The sequence below is a fragment of the Rhagoletis zephyria genome, unplaced genomic scaffold (genome assembly GCF_001687245.7).
Source record: "Rhagoletis zephyria isolate East Lansing unplaced genomic scaffold, Rhagoletis_zephyria_1.1 Rzeph_scaffold_01467, whole genome shotgun sequence".
Classification (NCBI taxonomy): Eukaryota; Metazoa; Arthropoda; class Insecta; order Diptera; family Tephritidae; genus Rhagoletis; species Rhagoletis zephyria.
The window spans coordinates 82379-97141 of record NW_016158551.1 but is presented as its reverse complement, the minus strand read 5'-3'; the positions used below and the strand labels follow the sequence as shown (position 1 = coordinate 97141).

At 36.5% G+C, this 14763-nt stretch overlaps 1 protein-coding gene across 1 annotated transcript; it reads right to left on the bottom strand.

Moving 5' to 3' along the window:
- Positions 1-9346: 9346 nt before the first annotated feature.
- LOC108364123 (uncharacterized) lies at positions 9347-11698 on the bottom strand. Its single transcript, XM_017617695.1, has 2 exons — positions 10323-11698; positions 9347-10249 (listed from the first exon to the last, which is right to left on the bottom strand). The coding sequence occupies exons 1-2, from the start codon at positions 11622-11624 to the stop codon at positions 9392-9394; spliced, it is 2160 nt and encodes a 719-aa protein (XP_017473184.1). The 5' UTR covers positions 11625-11698; the 3' UTR covers positions 9347-9391.
- Between the last annotated feature and the right edge of the window lie 3065 nt (positions 11699-14763).

Below are 14763 nucleotides of genomic sequence, written 5' to 3'. Positions count from 1 at the left end.
TTCATATGAATTATATCACATTTTTTGTTTAATTGTATTTTTGGAATAAACAAAGTTCTTTTTCCTTCTGTCAGTAAACTGTTTTTGTTACAAATAGTATAAATAAGGAATGGGAAATAAGGCAAAATTGTTTTTATTTCCAACCTTTCTTGCCCAAATCGCAGTTGCAATGATAATAATCTGAAAATCGACTACCAAAATATATCTGGCATTCGAACTAAATGTGCAATGGTTCGCATGTTAACTGCTCATTTAGAATATGACATATACGTTTTTGTCGACTCGTGGCTTAACGACAGATTTTTTGCTTGCGAAAACTTTGATTCAGACCTTTTCGACATTTTTCGCAAAGACCGTGATGCTGAGAGGACGGGATGTTCTACAAGCGGTGGTGTTCTTATAGCGGCTCAACGGAGATTCAAAGCGTCAATAGTAACGCTCACCAATTCTGACTCGCTCCTTGATCAGATTTGCGTCTGTGTTCACGCCTCCTCCGGCCATATTCTTTACATATGTGCGTCATACATCCCGCCGAACTTTTGCGAAAGCCTTTACGTTGCACATGCTGATAACAACGTATCATTGGCGTCTTATGTCGTTGGTAATAATCACATTTGTGTTCTTAGTGATTTCAACTTTAGCCGGTTGAATTGGACTTCAAGTGGGGATTCTGCCGCTCGTATAGCTTCAAACGTGAGCTCACCAACAGAAATTTATGTCGTTGATAGCTTTTTAAGTATTGGTTTACAGCAAATTAAGAGTATTTTAACCAACTAAATAGACTATTGGATCTTGTATTTATCAGTGACAATGTAAACTTCACTTTATCGGAATGTATGTCTTCCATCTCTCCGGCTGTAATGCATCATTCCCTCTCACTCTTGAGTTGGAGTTTTATAATTTTCTTAAGTTCCGGTACATTCTAAAAGAATATAATTGTTTAAATAAATTTCTATAACGAAATTATATTCTAAACTTTGAAGCTAATATTATATCGAATCCCAAATCTTTCTAGCGTTTCATTGATTCCCGAAAATCTTGCTCATCAGTTCCGACAAACGTCTTCTACAATGGTCGCTCCGCAAATTCAGCCTCGGACTCGGCAAACCTTTTTTCGCTGAGTTTTTTGCGCTAACTTTGTCAATGACCTGGAGTCGAATATAACGGACTCTAGCTCCCCTAGTGACTCTTCGCTGAATTTTGGTTCGTTAACCATTTCAACTGAGGACGTTATCAAAGGAAATGCTGATCTTAAGCCATCTTCACAAAGCGATGTAGAGGGTTTCTCGGCTTTACTGTTGAAAAACTGTCTATGCTTAGCTGAGCCTCTTACTGCTATCTTCAATCACTCTCTGGCCTCAAGCATATTTGTGGACGACTGGAAACAAACGTATATAACCCCTATCTTTAAAAATGGGAACAAAAATGATATCCGCAACTACAGACCGGTATCAAAGCTATCTTCAGTCTCCAAATTATTTGAGATTGTTGTAAACTGTAAACTGTATTTTGCTGTTAAAAACCTAATTTCTACTAACCAGCATGGGTTCGTCGCCAATCGCTCAACAGTCACAAACCTGGCTATTTTTAGTGATTACTGCTTATGTGCTTTTGAAAACAAGGCTCGGGTGGATACCATCTACACTGGCTTCTCGTAAGCTTTCGACAAAGTATCACATCGTATACTCCTGCTGAAGCTGATCTATTTTGGATTTCATTCAACATTTTTGTCTTGTTAAATCCTACTTAACTGATAGGCGCTGCTTTGTAGTAGTCGATAATGCAACCTCACAATCGTTCATCGCGTCCTCGGGTGTCCCTCAAGGCAGCATCCTCGGGCCCTATTTTTTGTGCTTTTCATCAACGATATCAGTTATTGTTTCAAATTTGATAATTATCTACTATATGCTGATGACCTTAAAATATTTGCAACTATCAAAAATCTGAACAGAGTTCATGAATGGTGCTGCAAAAATCAGTTGACGCTTAATATGAGCAAATGCTTTCATGTATCTTACAGTAGACATATCAATACTTTGCATACATCATATTCTATCGCTGACTCTGTTTTGCAATCTGTGACCCAAATGAAGGACCTTGGTGTTGTTTCTGACTCCAAACTTGCATTCATAGTCATGTCGATTACATTCTTTCGCGCTCATACTCGATGTTAGCTTTTATCCGCCGAAACTGTCAGGCGTTTACGAACCCTTACACTCTTAAAACTCTGTTTTGTGCACTAGTCAGGTCAAGACTGGAGTATGCAACGTTTATTTGGAGGCCTTACACTAAAATTCTATCTAACCGATTAGAACGTGTTCAAAAAAAGTTTTTATAAAATTTGCTCTCCGTTCATTAAATCTTTCTTTGCCACTACCTTCTTACTATTCTCGCAGCCAACTAATCAACCTTACAACACTGGATAACAGAAGATCCATTTTAGCCTGCACGTTTGTCGTTAACATCATAACTTGCTCAATTGACTGCCCTTCTCTTCTAGAAAAGATTGCATTTAATATTCCCTATAGAATCCTCCGCCATTGGCATTTCTTTAAAATAGGTTTCTCTAGAAGCAGTTATGGTGCCAACGCTCCGATCTCTAGAACCTGTGCGGAACTTAACTGAGTCTTCACTGCTTTAGACATTGATTTCACACAATCAGGCCCTGCCTTAGTCACACATCTGCGAACATTTTTTCTGCGCTACACCACTAGCGATGTATTTAATCTTAGCTCTTTTGAACTTAATGTATTTAAAAGTTATCTTAATTTTTAAGTTTTAGTAGCACTTAATTAGTGTTAGCTGAGTAGTCTGTAAGAAAAATCTGTATTCCTAGACTTAAATAAATAAAAAAAAAAGAAATAAAGCAAAACTCAGATTTTGGTATTATTGCCGTTTGTGTTAATTAATCCCCCCCCCCCCTTAAAAGCTTAACAAAAGAGTGGGTCCATTACCGGACCATTGTAGCGTTTTTCAAACAGAATTAAACGCCATAATGGAGGCCGATCGGTGGCTCATAACCTCCGCCCCTCCAGGACGGCCTATTGCTATCTTTCTGACACCCAGGTTGCTATCAAATCTCTCAAATCTAACGTAACAACGCCCAAAGTAGCCATAGAAAGCAGGAAGGCTCTCAACCTGCTGGCATCAAAATGCTTCTTGACTGTTGTATGGGTCCCTGGACATAGGGACATTCCTGGAAACTGTCTAGCCGACGAGCTGGCAAGGAGAGGGACGGAAATATCTGAAATCAATTCTGCTCATATAGCGGGCATACCTCCTCTAGCCTCCTGCAAACACAGATTAAAGGCGGAACTCATCGAGGAGGTAAATATCAGGTGGGCTGTGGAAACCACCTGCCATACTACCCCTGTGGGGAAAATCTCTAGTTCTGAACTGGGGCGCTTCTAGTACATTTAGACCCAGTACTGGTTCGCGATAAATCTCTTTTGCATGCAAGCAACTGGCGAATTTAACATGGCGATGTCCTAGGAAGTGTCAATTGCCCCCCGCTGCATCCCTTTTTCGATAGTTCCGAACTAGTCCTAAATTCTATAGTTCCGAACCAGTTCTAAAATCGACAGACGAAAGAAAAAAGTATCATGATTTTTCAACCTTTCAGTTCTGTCGTGTGCGATTTTACATTATTTTCAAAGAAACGTTTTTTTCAATTTGAAATTAAATTTGTTTGAATGATTGTAAGAAATGTACGTTTACATACCTTGCTGTAGCTGACTTTGCAGAAGTGGTCGATGTTATTGGTTAGATTCCAGACGGCCCCAAGATGTTAATATGTTAACACAAAGCTTTGTTTTGTATTACCAAACTATGAAATAGCATCTGCGAAGCACAGAATAGAAGCGTATTTGAACGAAAAAGCCGCCGAACACATATCTATGTAAAGTAAATAAGCCCCCCGCTGCATCCCTTATTCGATAGTTCCGAAATAGTTCTAAATTCGACAAATAGGATCTAGTTCGTTCTGCATCCCTTTTTCTATAGTTCCGAACCAATTCTAAATTCGTCACTTTAGATATAGATTTGTAGTGAAAAAAACTGAAAAATTAGTTTCTTAAAAGTACCACTTTTCGCCGATTTTGGACTGGTGGGGATCTAGTTCCTATCGGACTAGTTCCTTTTTGGCTATAAAGACCTAGTACGGAACTAGAAATTTGATTCACTAGTCCGCGGTTTCCTGCAGGGACCAGGCAAATTGGCCAAATATTGATGTAAAGCGATCCATAGCTCTTACCCGGCTGGACCGCTCCTCTCTCAGATTAGTAGTCGGGGTAATCACCGGACACTGCCTGATGGGCACACACGGAAAAAGGTTAGGATACCCCTCAAGCGATTTTCGTCGCAGTTGCAGAGACGAGGAAGAAGTGGAGACCGTAGAACACTATCTCTGCCATTGTCCCGCCCTGGCCAATACGCGCAACCAATTCTTCAACAAGTACTTTCTAGATTGTTTAGCCGATTTTGAACTCGGCGAATGTCCTCGACTTTTTGTGCTATATAACACGCACTCGGTGGTTCAATTACTAAGGGAGGGAAAGAAACAAATGGCTTCGGCTAGTGGTATCAAAACGAGCTTTTCCAGCCCAAGTATGCTCCGCACACCGCGCGGGGCAGTCCCTCTGACCTAACCTAACCTAGGCAACTTACTGAAGATTTCAAGACCAGGGCGAACTCCTGTAAGAACAACCATGGGGACCTAGAGACCGATGTTCAGAACGTACTTAAATTGGAGGGAACACTTTTCCACCCTACTGAATGGCAGCTGCATTGAAAGTAGTGGAGAAGACGATCCCGAGCCCCCAGTCGATGACGATGGACCGCCTGGCTGTGATGAGGTACGAATAGCGATTACGCGGCTGAAAAACAACAAATCTGCTGGAGGTGATGGCTTCGAGCTATTCAAATACGGCGACTAAACAGAATAAAACCAATTCTTGATGAATACTTACATATACGATTTTAAGACATTTAAGGATTTAGTCTGAATGGCTCAAATATTATACGCTTTCAATTTTTCTCTCCAAAAAGCCAACTTTATTGTTTGATTCTTACAAACCGGATTCTCCTGAATGTTAGTTGCGATTTTTTCTTCTACTTAATGCCAAACTTGCTCAATCGCGCGATTTTTTATTACAAATTTTCGCCTGCGGCGCTTTTTTGAGAAAGTAAATACTTCGATAAATAATGAAAATTTTGTATTAAAACCTTTCGCCTGCGGCTCTTTAAAAAAAACAATACTTCGATAAATAATGAACATTTTTTATAAAAAATCAAGCGATTTTTTATAAAAAATCACACGATTTATTAAAAATTTTCGCCTGCAGCTTTTTTTTATAAAAATCGATAATTCGATAAATAATGAATATTTTTATTTAAATCAATACTTCGCCTGCGACTGTTTCATGTAAAACAGTATTTCAATATAAAGTGAAAATTTTCAATAAAAAACCCCCGACTTTTTTTACTATTGTCATCATCTGGCAGCACCAACATCTGTGTTCATTTCCAACACTTCCATGTAATGCAGCGTTTTTGCTGCATTTAAAATGCAACATTTAGCACTTTCGAACATATGTTTTCGAAGAGCGTTCATGCTATCGTATTTAGCAAATATCCATTTACGCGAGTTCGAAATAGTATGCTTTTGACAAACAGCCGTCTGGAACACGCTTAGTCAGATCCTTGTCTATCACAATCAATTTGCACAGAGAAGATAATGTGAAAAAAACCCTACTGAAAAGGGGAAAAGAAATTTTAAACAAAAAATTCAATACAAAAACTTGAATTGTTTTAACCATAACCGAAAATTTGTTTGTGATATATTCATTTGTTGATGCTGTCAATTGAAATTTCCTCAACTAAATAGGACAAAAACAGAGTTGATCACAAATTGAGCCAGATTTCTATCAGTATCACATCGATGTTGAATTTGCGCAACTTTTCTTTTTCTAAATAATGTACAATCATAAATGAAATCTTGATCGGCGATCACTGAAACGCAGCTAGCAACTGTATACGCGAAAAAGCAATGTTGCCACTTTTTCTCATTAAACCATGATCGAATCGTGGAAGTTTTTGAAGATCACAGGGTTGCTTTTATCATTTAGACTCTTAATGCAGAAATGGAATTGCATTTAGGTGACGAATTTTGTATGGATAGATGTACATTTAGAGTAGCATTTAGAGCTAAATGCTCTAAATGTGATTTTACGCGTAAGCAAAAACAGCCCATAAGACTTCTGGTAGTACTAACAAACATATACCAGAAGTCTATCTAAGACTTCTGGTAGTCCTATATACCAGAAGTATATCTAAGACTTCTGGTAGTCCTATATACCAGAAGTATATCTAGGATTTGTGGTAGGCCTAACAGACATATACCAGAAGTCTCTTTAAGATTTGGGGTAGGCCTAACAAACATATAACAGAAGTCGTAACAAATATTTCTGGTACGCCTAACAGACCTATACCTGAAATCAATCTAAGACTTCTGGTATGCCTAAGAGATATGTACGAGAAGGCTAACATAAATGTCCATTAGTAGTTTTAGGTATTTAATCATGTAATTACCTGTTAGTCCTAACGGTGAGCGGTCAAGGTATATGTTTACAAATGGAGGTAAGCGCAAGAGCTATAAAGGGATGCAAACTCTCACGTACACAAGAGTTTCTGGTAGTTTTTTCCAATCAGTATTAAGAAGNAGATATGTACGAGAAGGCTAACATAAATGCCCATTAGTAGTTTTAGGTATTTAATCATGTAATTACCTGTTAGTCCTAACGGTGAGCGGTCAAGGTATATGTTTACAAATGGAGGTAAGCGCAAGAGCTATAAAGGGATGCAAACTCTCACGTACACAAGAGTTTCTGGTAGTTTTTTCCAATCAGTATTAAGAAGCTAATAGAAACTCGTCTTTAGAGGCTACCTAATATTTCTATAAACGAACTACCTAATATATCTGTGAAACATTAAGTGATTTAACTAATAGTGTTCTTGCAGTGTTATTTGTATAAGCGTTAAAAAATAATAAAAATATATATATATAAGGAGCAGAGATGAGCACCTGAGTTTTCTTTATTCTGTAGCTAATACTTTCCTATGTAAACTCTAATACAGAGCTGCTCACTCCATAAGCACTTGTAGCACATTTGTTTTTGTTTTGCCCTGAAGTATAGGCACATATATAAACTTACACTTTAAATATAAAAAACATGTTTCAAGAGCAAAGCAAACGCCCTCCCATATAAAGCTCAGGCACCCCAGTAAAATGTACAAATTTACACAAACAAATATAGAATGAAAAACTAATAAAAAATATGTCAGTTCTGAAGAAAATGTACATTATAAATTGATTTAATATTCGTATATACTGAAAGTGCACACGAAATTTACAAAAAAAAAACACATGGCATTCATTAAAGTGCGAAAGCACGAGATCTTTTTTGCAAAAATTGTCAGTGCAAGGGGTGTGTATGTTGTGCTTTATAATTTCCACCAAAACTTTTTGGAAAACTTCAAAGCGGATATAGAAAATGATTGATTTCCAATCTAAATTCAATATAAATCCCTGGGAGCATCACATCGCGTAAAGTTGATAATATTGCAGAAAAAAGAAATTTCGCGACTTTCGAGGGAAAATATCACCATATGGCCGGCAAACTTCGCGCATATTGCATATTGCTTCAATTATGCTATCATTTATTAACGCTTTAAAGTGGCACTTTTTTAAGCGAGGAGTGTCCCAAATAAAATGTAAAATTTGAGCTTGCAATATTATGTAAACATGTGCAAGGATTCCTCCCACTAAATTTTGAAACTTTTCAGCCTAGGTCGCTATCATTTCTTAACGCACTATATTATTCCACATATATGTACATTAGGCCGGGTCGATTTGTGGGGAGGCAAAAAAATCGCCCATTGCTCTGTGAAAATCATATTCTAGGGATCAAAATAAGAAACTTTGCCGAANATAGTGTTCTTGCAGTGTTATTTGTATAAGCGTTAAAAAATAATAAAAATATATATATATAAGGAGCAGAGATGAGCACCTGAGTTTTCTTTATTCTGTAGCTAATACTTTCCTATGTAAACTCTAATACAGAGCTGCTCACTCCATAAGCACTTGTAGCACATTTGTTTTTGTTTTGCCCTGAAGTATAGGCACATATATAAACTTACACTTTAAATATAAAAAACATGTTTCAAGAGCAAAGCAAACGCCCTCCCATATAAAGCTCAGGCACCCCAGTAAAATGTACAAATTTACACAAACAAATATAGAATGAAAAACTAATAAAAAATATGTCAGTTCTGAAGAAAATGTACATTATAAATTGATTTAATATTCGTATATACTGAAAGTGCACACGAAATTTACAAAAAAAAAACACATGGCATTCATTAAAGTGCGAAAGCACGAGATCTTTTTTGCAAAAATTGTCAGTGCAAGGGGTGTGTATGTTGTGCTTTATAATTTCCACCAAAACTTTTTGGAAAACTTCAAAGCGGATATAGAAAATGATTGATTTCCAATCTAAATTCAATATAAATCCCTGGGAGCATCACATCGCGTAAAGTTGATAATATTGCAGAAAAAAGAAATTTCGCGACTTTCGAGGGAAAATATCACCATATGGCCGGCAAACTTCGCGCATATTGCATATTGCTTCAATTATGCTATCATTTATTAACGCTTTAAAGTGGCACTTTTTTAAGCGAGGAGTGTCCCAAATAAAATGTAAAATTTGAGCTTGCAATATTATGTAAACATGTGCAAGGATTCCTCCCACTAAATTTTGAAACTTTTCAGCCTAGGTCGCTATCATTTCTTAACGCACTATATTATTCCACATATATGTACATTAGGCCGGGTCGATTTGTGGGGAGGCAAAAAAATCGCCCATTGCTCTGTGAAAATCATATTCTAGGGATCAAAATAAGAAACTTTGCCGAAGGAACCATACCTCTAAAACGAATTCTGATGTCCCCCAATTTGGGTCGAACTTTTGGGTAGGGGCAAATTTTGAAAAATCCCACTTTGACCCATTTAGAGTGCTCCAATCGAGTCCAAATGTATGACCGACCCCCACTAACTTTGGACGGCCGATCCACCCATGCCAGTGGCACACCCCCTGGAACTCCCCTGGGGGGTTCCCCATACAATCATTTCAAAAAATCACCATTTTTGGCCTTTACATGAAAAAATCAGCTAAATGGCTATGTTTTTTCTTTATTTTTATTTATTTATTTATAATAATATTTATTATTTATTTATAATAATATCTATTTTTTCTCTTAAGAAATTTATTTAGTCAGAACATATGTAAATGAAAAAATTAATTTAAGTGAGTTATAGAAAAGAAACTAAAAAAAATTATTGTTTGAAGTCTTTTTTACTTTCAAGTCTGGGCAATTTCGCACGGCTCTCTAATGTCGTCGCCATAACAGCCTCTACATTTTCCGGTATAACCCGTTTGGAAATGCTAGCTAGCAATTGAACATGTCGTTCCGTTCCTTGTATGTGTGATGGAATTTTTGGATCATTAAACGGTGGATCATCTTGATTTAAATATTCTTTCAATGTATCGTACGGAATGCTTCGCGTGAATGGTGGTTCAAATACGATATTTATATCATTCAAATTGATCATTTCCGTATAACTTGTGCAATTAAAGTTTATATCTGGTTTTTTATAAACTCTAAGTTCCATTGGCTCGTCAACATCGGTTCGATAGCGTAGAATTTTCTTGATGGCACAGTCGCGCTTTTCTTTGCTATCATCAAACAACATTGATAACAAGATATTTTCCGAATGCGCATAATATGAATTATCTTTAATTACTTGATTGACAATTTTGCGTAAACGAGGTTCTAGAAATCGTGACCAACCAATGAACTTGAAAAATAATGCACTGCCGTACACGACAGAGCTGTAATACTTGATATTGAAGTACATTGGCACATAACATTTAATTATAAATTCAACCAGAATTCTTAAATTTGCATCTGGATTTTCCGTTGTCACATATAATCGCAATAATCTAGCGGCCTTGGTGAGCCACCGAGAATGTACAATTTTCCCTGGTTTGATGTTAGCCAGATCCACCGGAACCACGCCGCTAGAAATTGCATGGGCCATGTCGTATAAGTACTTCGAATCGGTGGAAAATTCAATTTTTTCTGGAGCAGGGGGCATATTTTGCAACTCAATTTTCTGGAAGCCGTCCACCACCTGAAAATATATAATAATAAAATAATTAAAAATGGTTGACAATTATAATAAATGAGTGATAGCAATAACTTACCGGAAGAGTTTCACAAGTTTCGATTTGACGGCTCAGTTTTCCGGTTGCCGATCTTGGTCCAGTGCTGGTTGATTTATCCAAAGCTTCAAACAAATGCCGAAACGGAAGTTCGTTGAAGTGTAGAAGGCAAACGAACCAATGCAATGGTTTTTTTAACAGCAATTCGAATCGTCGTATAATTCCACCGTGTGGGCCAGTGTTTGTTGGCTCACCGTCAGTGCATATTCCAATTAATGCATCCAGTGATATATTTTTATCGTTGAAAAAACCATTTAATTTGGTTGTTTTGTATTCAGCGGTTTCATGTTCCAGTCTTACGTAACCAATCAATTCAGAATTGGGTTCTCTCAAAATAACAAGATGAGGTTCTTTTACCATCCTAGTATGATACTTCTCATCAATTTTATCTATCGTTAAAGTATCATCTTTTCTGCCATCGAATGAAAACGCTAACAAATTGGTATCATCTAACCGTTTGCGAAGCACTTCTTGTCTGCATTTCTCTTTTTCTCTGCGAACTTTCGATTTATCCATGATGAGAGGTTTCCCATGCTTATCTTTAATTTTAAAATCTTGCAAAAGAGCGGTTCCCAATGCTGATGCAAATCTGTCACATACCAAGGCAAAGTTAAGACAATCGTATCTCTCTGTGTATTGTGAACTTGTGCTTCTATCCATATCTTCTTGAACCGGTGGCGGTGCGTATGTTGAATCATCGGGATCTTGGTATGTTGGCATTGATGACATAGACGTTGCTCCTTGCTCTTCAGTTTCCATCACAAATGCATCCATTGTTAGTCTTCTCTGATTATGTTGATCGTGCATGAACTCTTTGAGGCGTTCGGGAACCCAGCCGCATGCACATGGAGCTGCCTTCAAATCGCATTTACATGTTCCAATGTAAAAAATTGTTTCCAGAGATTTTACATACTCTGTAAATTGTTGGGTGTTGTTTCTTCTCTTGATTTGCTCTTGATACTTGTCAAGCAATTTATTCAATTTATTAAATACACCTTTTTTCAGCATTATTTCCATACCAAGTTTTTCCCAAATTCCAATCAACTTATCTTGTACTTGAATAGTGAATGATTTATGGGAAAACTTTTTTTGTTCTGTTTTAGCACGTTCGCTTAAGTAAAAATAATATCTCAAGATATCCAGATGGGTTGGTAAATTAAGATCAGTTAAATCAGTAGACACACCAAAAACAGTAACATCATGCTTGGGTATATGACTCATTGGGTTTTCGATAGTTGTTGATGTAGTTGCTTCATCTTGCGGTGTAGAGGATGGTGGATTCATTGTAAACTTTTTGATTTGGAATGGTCACTTCACTTATTATTTTTTTTTAAATATTTTTTTATCCGAAATCAGCACTTCACACTTTGAGTTCTTCACATCGACTTAATGCATTCACAAAAACTGTTGCGTTATATATGGTCCACGAGACGATGTAATATGAATGAAATGCTGTGTCTTGTGGTGGCTTAAAAAAAACAACACAAGCAATTTTACGATCTGCAATTGTGTCACAGTGATACCTTCATTGTTTAAAAGGGTTGCGGTGCATTCCAGTGATACCTTAATTGTTAAAATGGTTGCAAAAAACGCGCATTTCTTAAGAAGGTGCCTTAAAATACCCACAAAAAGGGTTGTAAAAACAACCTTCATTTCTTAAGTAGGTGCTATAAAAAAACTACACAAGTAAGTTTACGACATGCAGCTGTGTCTTAAAAAACGCACACAAGCAATTTTCCGATTTGCAATTGTGTCACAGTGATACCTTCATTTTTTAAAACGGTTGAATAAAAAACCCACACAACTATGTTTACGACATGCAAATGCATCACAGTGATGCCTTGGTTTTAAAAGGGTTGTAAAAACCCTAATTTCTAATAATTTTTTTTAATTTCTTTTCTATTACTAAGTTAAATTCATTTTTTCATTTACATATGTTCTGACTAAATAAATTTCTAAAGAGAAAAATAAACTCCAAAAAGAAAAAACATAGGCATTTCGCTGATTTTTTCATGTAAAGTGCAAAACCGGCGATTTTTTGAAATGTTTGTATGGTGAACCCCCAGGGGGGTTCCAGGGGGTGTGCCACTGGCATCGGTGGGTCGGGCCTCCAAAGTTAGTGGGGGTCGGTCATACATTTGGACTCGATTGGAGCACTCTAAATGGGTCAAAGTGGGATTTTTCAAAATTTGCCCCTACCCAAAAGTTCGACCCAAATTGGGGGACATCAGAATTCGTTTTAGAGGTATGGTTCCTTCGGCAAAGTTTCTTATTTTGATCCCTAGAATACGATTTTCACAGAGCAATGAGCGATTTTTAAATCGACCCGCCCTAATGTACATACCCCATTGTTAACAATTTTCATTCACTAATCGTACAATAAAAATAAAAGTGTACTTTTTTGCTTCATAAAAAAATCTCAGTGTCGACATAAATTTTGTAGATGTCTTGTGATTTCACTTCAATATAAAAATGTTGAGCGGCCCTGCTCTAATACGTTTAAAAAGCAGCATTCGACAGCGTTTAGTTACTGTTGCATTTAACAACACAAATTTTGTATAAAAATAAAAGAAAAAAATACCCTTACATTTTTATTTCTTAAAAATTTCTGTTACAGTATTAGTTTTCACAAATGTGTTTTATTTGATTTCCTATTCTCTAACTACTTTTATACGTTAATAACTTTTCGCTTTTTATTATAATAGGAGTGTGCTCGTACGCAACACTATCAAAAGTTTTAGACAACTTTTACTGGTTTTGCGTTCTCGTACCCAAAAAACTTGCAAAGTAGGGAAATTGAGAGAGCAAAATGTGATAGCGCTGCAAATTTCTGCGGGAAAAATTATTCCCAGCGAAAACTTGCAAGTAAGAAAATCAGCTGAGCACAAACTTATGTTTGTAAATAAACAAAAGAAAAATAAAATTTACAAAAAACTTTTTAGTATACAACGCTTTTATAAATGGACTAAAAGTAGAAAATAATATTTCTCAGTCCCACAGAATTTGTTTTGATAACTTTTGATTTTGCAATTTTAGCAAAAGCCATTTTAAACAATTAATGACATTGAAAACGAAAAACGTGGAGCGCATGCAGTACAAAGCATTCGATTTCATTGACAATAGTCAAACTACATAACATTCTACAGCGAAAGTTCAAATTTGAGATCGATTTTAAGCGGTCGTTATTCATATGCCCACATACATACATACGTTACTTTTCATATCAATTCAAGTGTATTACATGCGCCGCACGCTTTTCATTTTCAATGTCATTAATTGTTTGTAATGACTTTTGCTAAAATTTCAAAATCAAAAGTTATCAAAACAAATTCTGTGGGACTGAGAAATATTATTTTCTACTTTTTAGTCCATTTGTAAAAGCGTTGTATATTAAAAAGTTTTTTTTTTCCTTAAATGTGACAATGATGGTCTTTGAGCATATTTCTTGAAACAGTGCAGGTCTTCCATCTGTGTTCCTTTATGTAAAATCTTTAATCTCTCTCTTTCTACAGGTGTTTTTATCAGTCGGTGGAAGGTGGCATCCATCACTCCGATATTTAAATCGGGATGCCGAAATGATGTATCTAATTATAGGCCTATTTCCAAACTAACGGTATCCTCTAAGCTGTTTGAAAAAGTGGTTAAGGATAAACTTTCTTTCGTTTGTAACATGGTTTCGTTTGTGGTCGTTCCACAGTCACTAACTTAGCGGTATTTTCGGAATACTGTGTCTCAGCATTTAAAAGCGGTTGTCAGGTCGATACTATTTACACTGACTTTTCGAAAGCGTTTGATAAAGTTTCACATGCTATCTTGCTAAGTAAACTGCAGTGTATGGGCTTTCTTTCTGTTTTCCTGTCATGGTTGAAATCTTACCTTACAGATAGAACTCTTTTTGTAGAAATTGAAAATTATAAATCCAAGTCCTTTGTTGCTTCGTCAGGTGTTCCTCAGGGTAGCATCCTAGGCCCTCTTTTATTTATTCTGTTTATTAATGATATCGGTACTTGCTTCAAACATTGCAGATATCTTCTTTACGCCGATGATCTCAAATTGTTTCGTAAAATAACTTGTCCGTCCGATGTCCTCTATCTGCAGCATGATTTGGATAATTTAGTCAGTTGGAGTATAATTAATAAGCTATCGCTCAATATAAAAAAATGCTTCCATATGTCAATTTCTAGATCCCCTTGTAAATTGGCTTCGTGTTACTCAATTTTAAATCAGAAGCTCACTTTGGTCAATGATTTTGTTGATCTGGGTGTAGTATTTGATTCGGGTTTTGTTTTGTAAACCATGTATGCTACTTGCTCCCAAAGGCGTATAGTAACTTAGCTTTTTTACGTCGATATGCGAGGGACTTTAAGGACCCTTACACTAGGAAAATTCTCTTTAACTCGTTAGTACGTTCAAAATTAGAGTA

What these genes read in the sequence shown, in the direction of transcription:
- LOC108364123 (XM_017617695.1), bottom strand. Translation starts at nt 11,624, where the DNA reads ATGAATCCACCATCCTCTACACCGCAAGATGAAGCAACTACATCAACA. An exon ending in AAACTTGTGAAACTCTTCCG is followed by an intron (nt 10,250 to 10,322) that starts GTAAGTTATTGC and finishes ATATATTTTCAG; the next exon opens with GTGGTGGACGGCTTCCAGAA.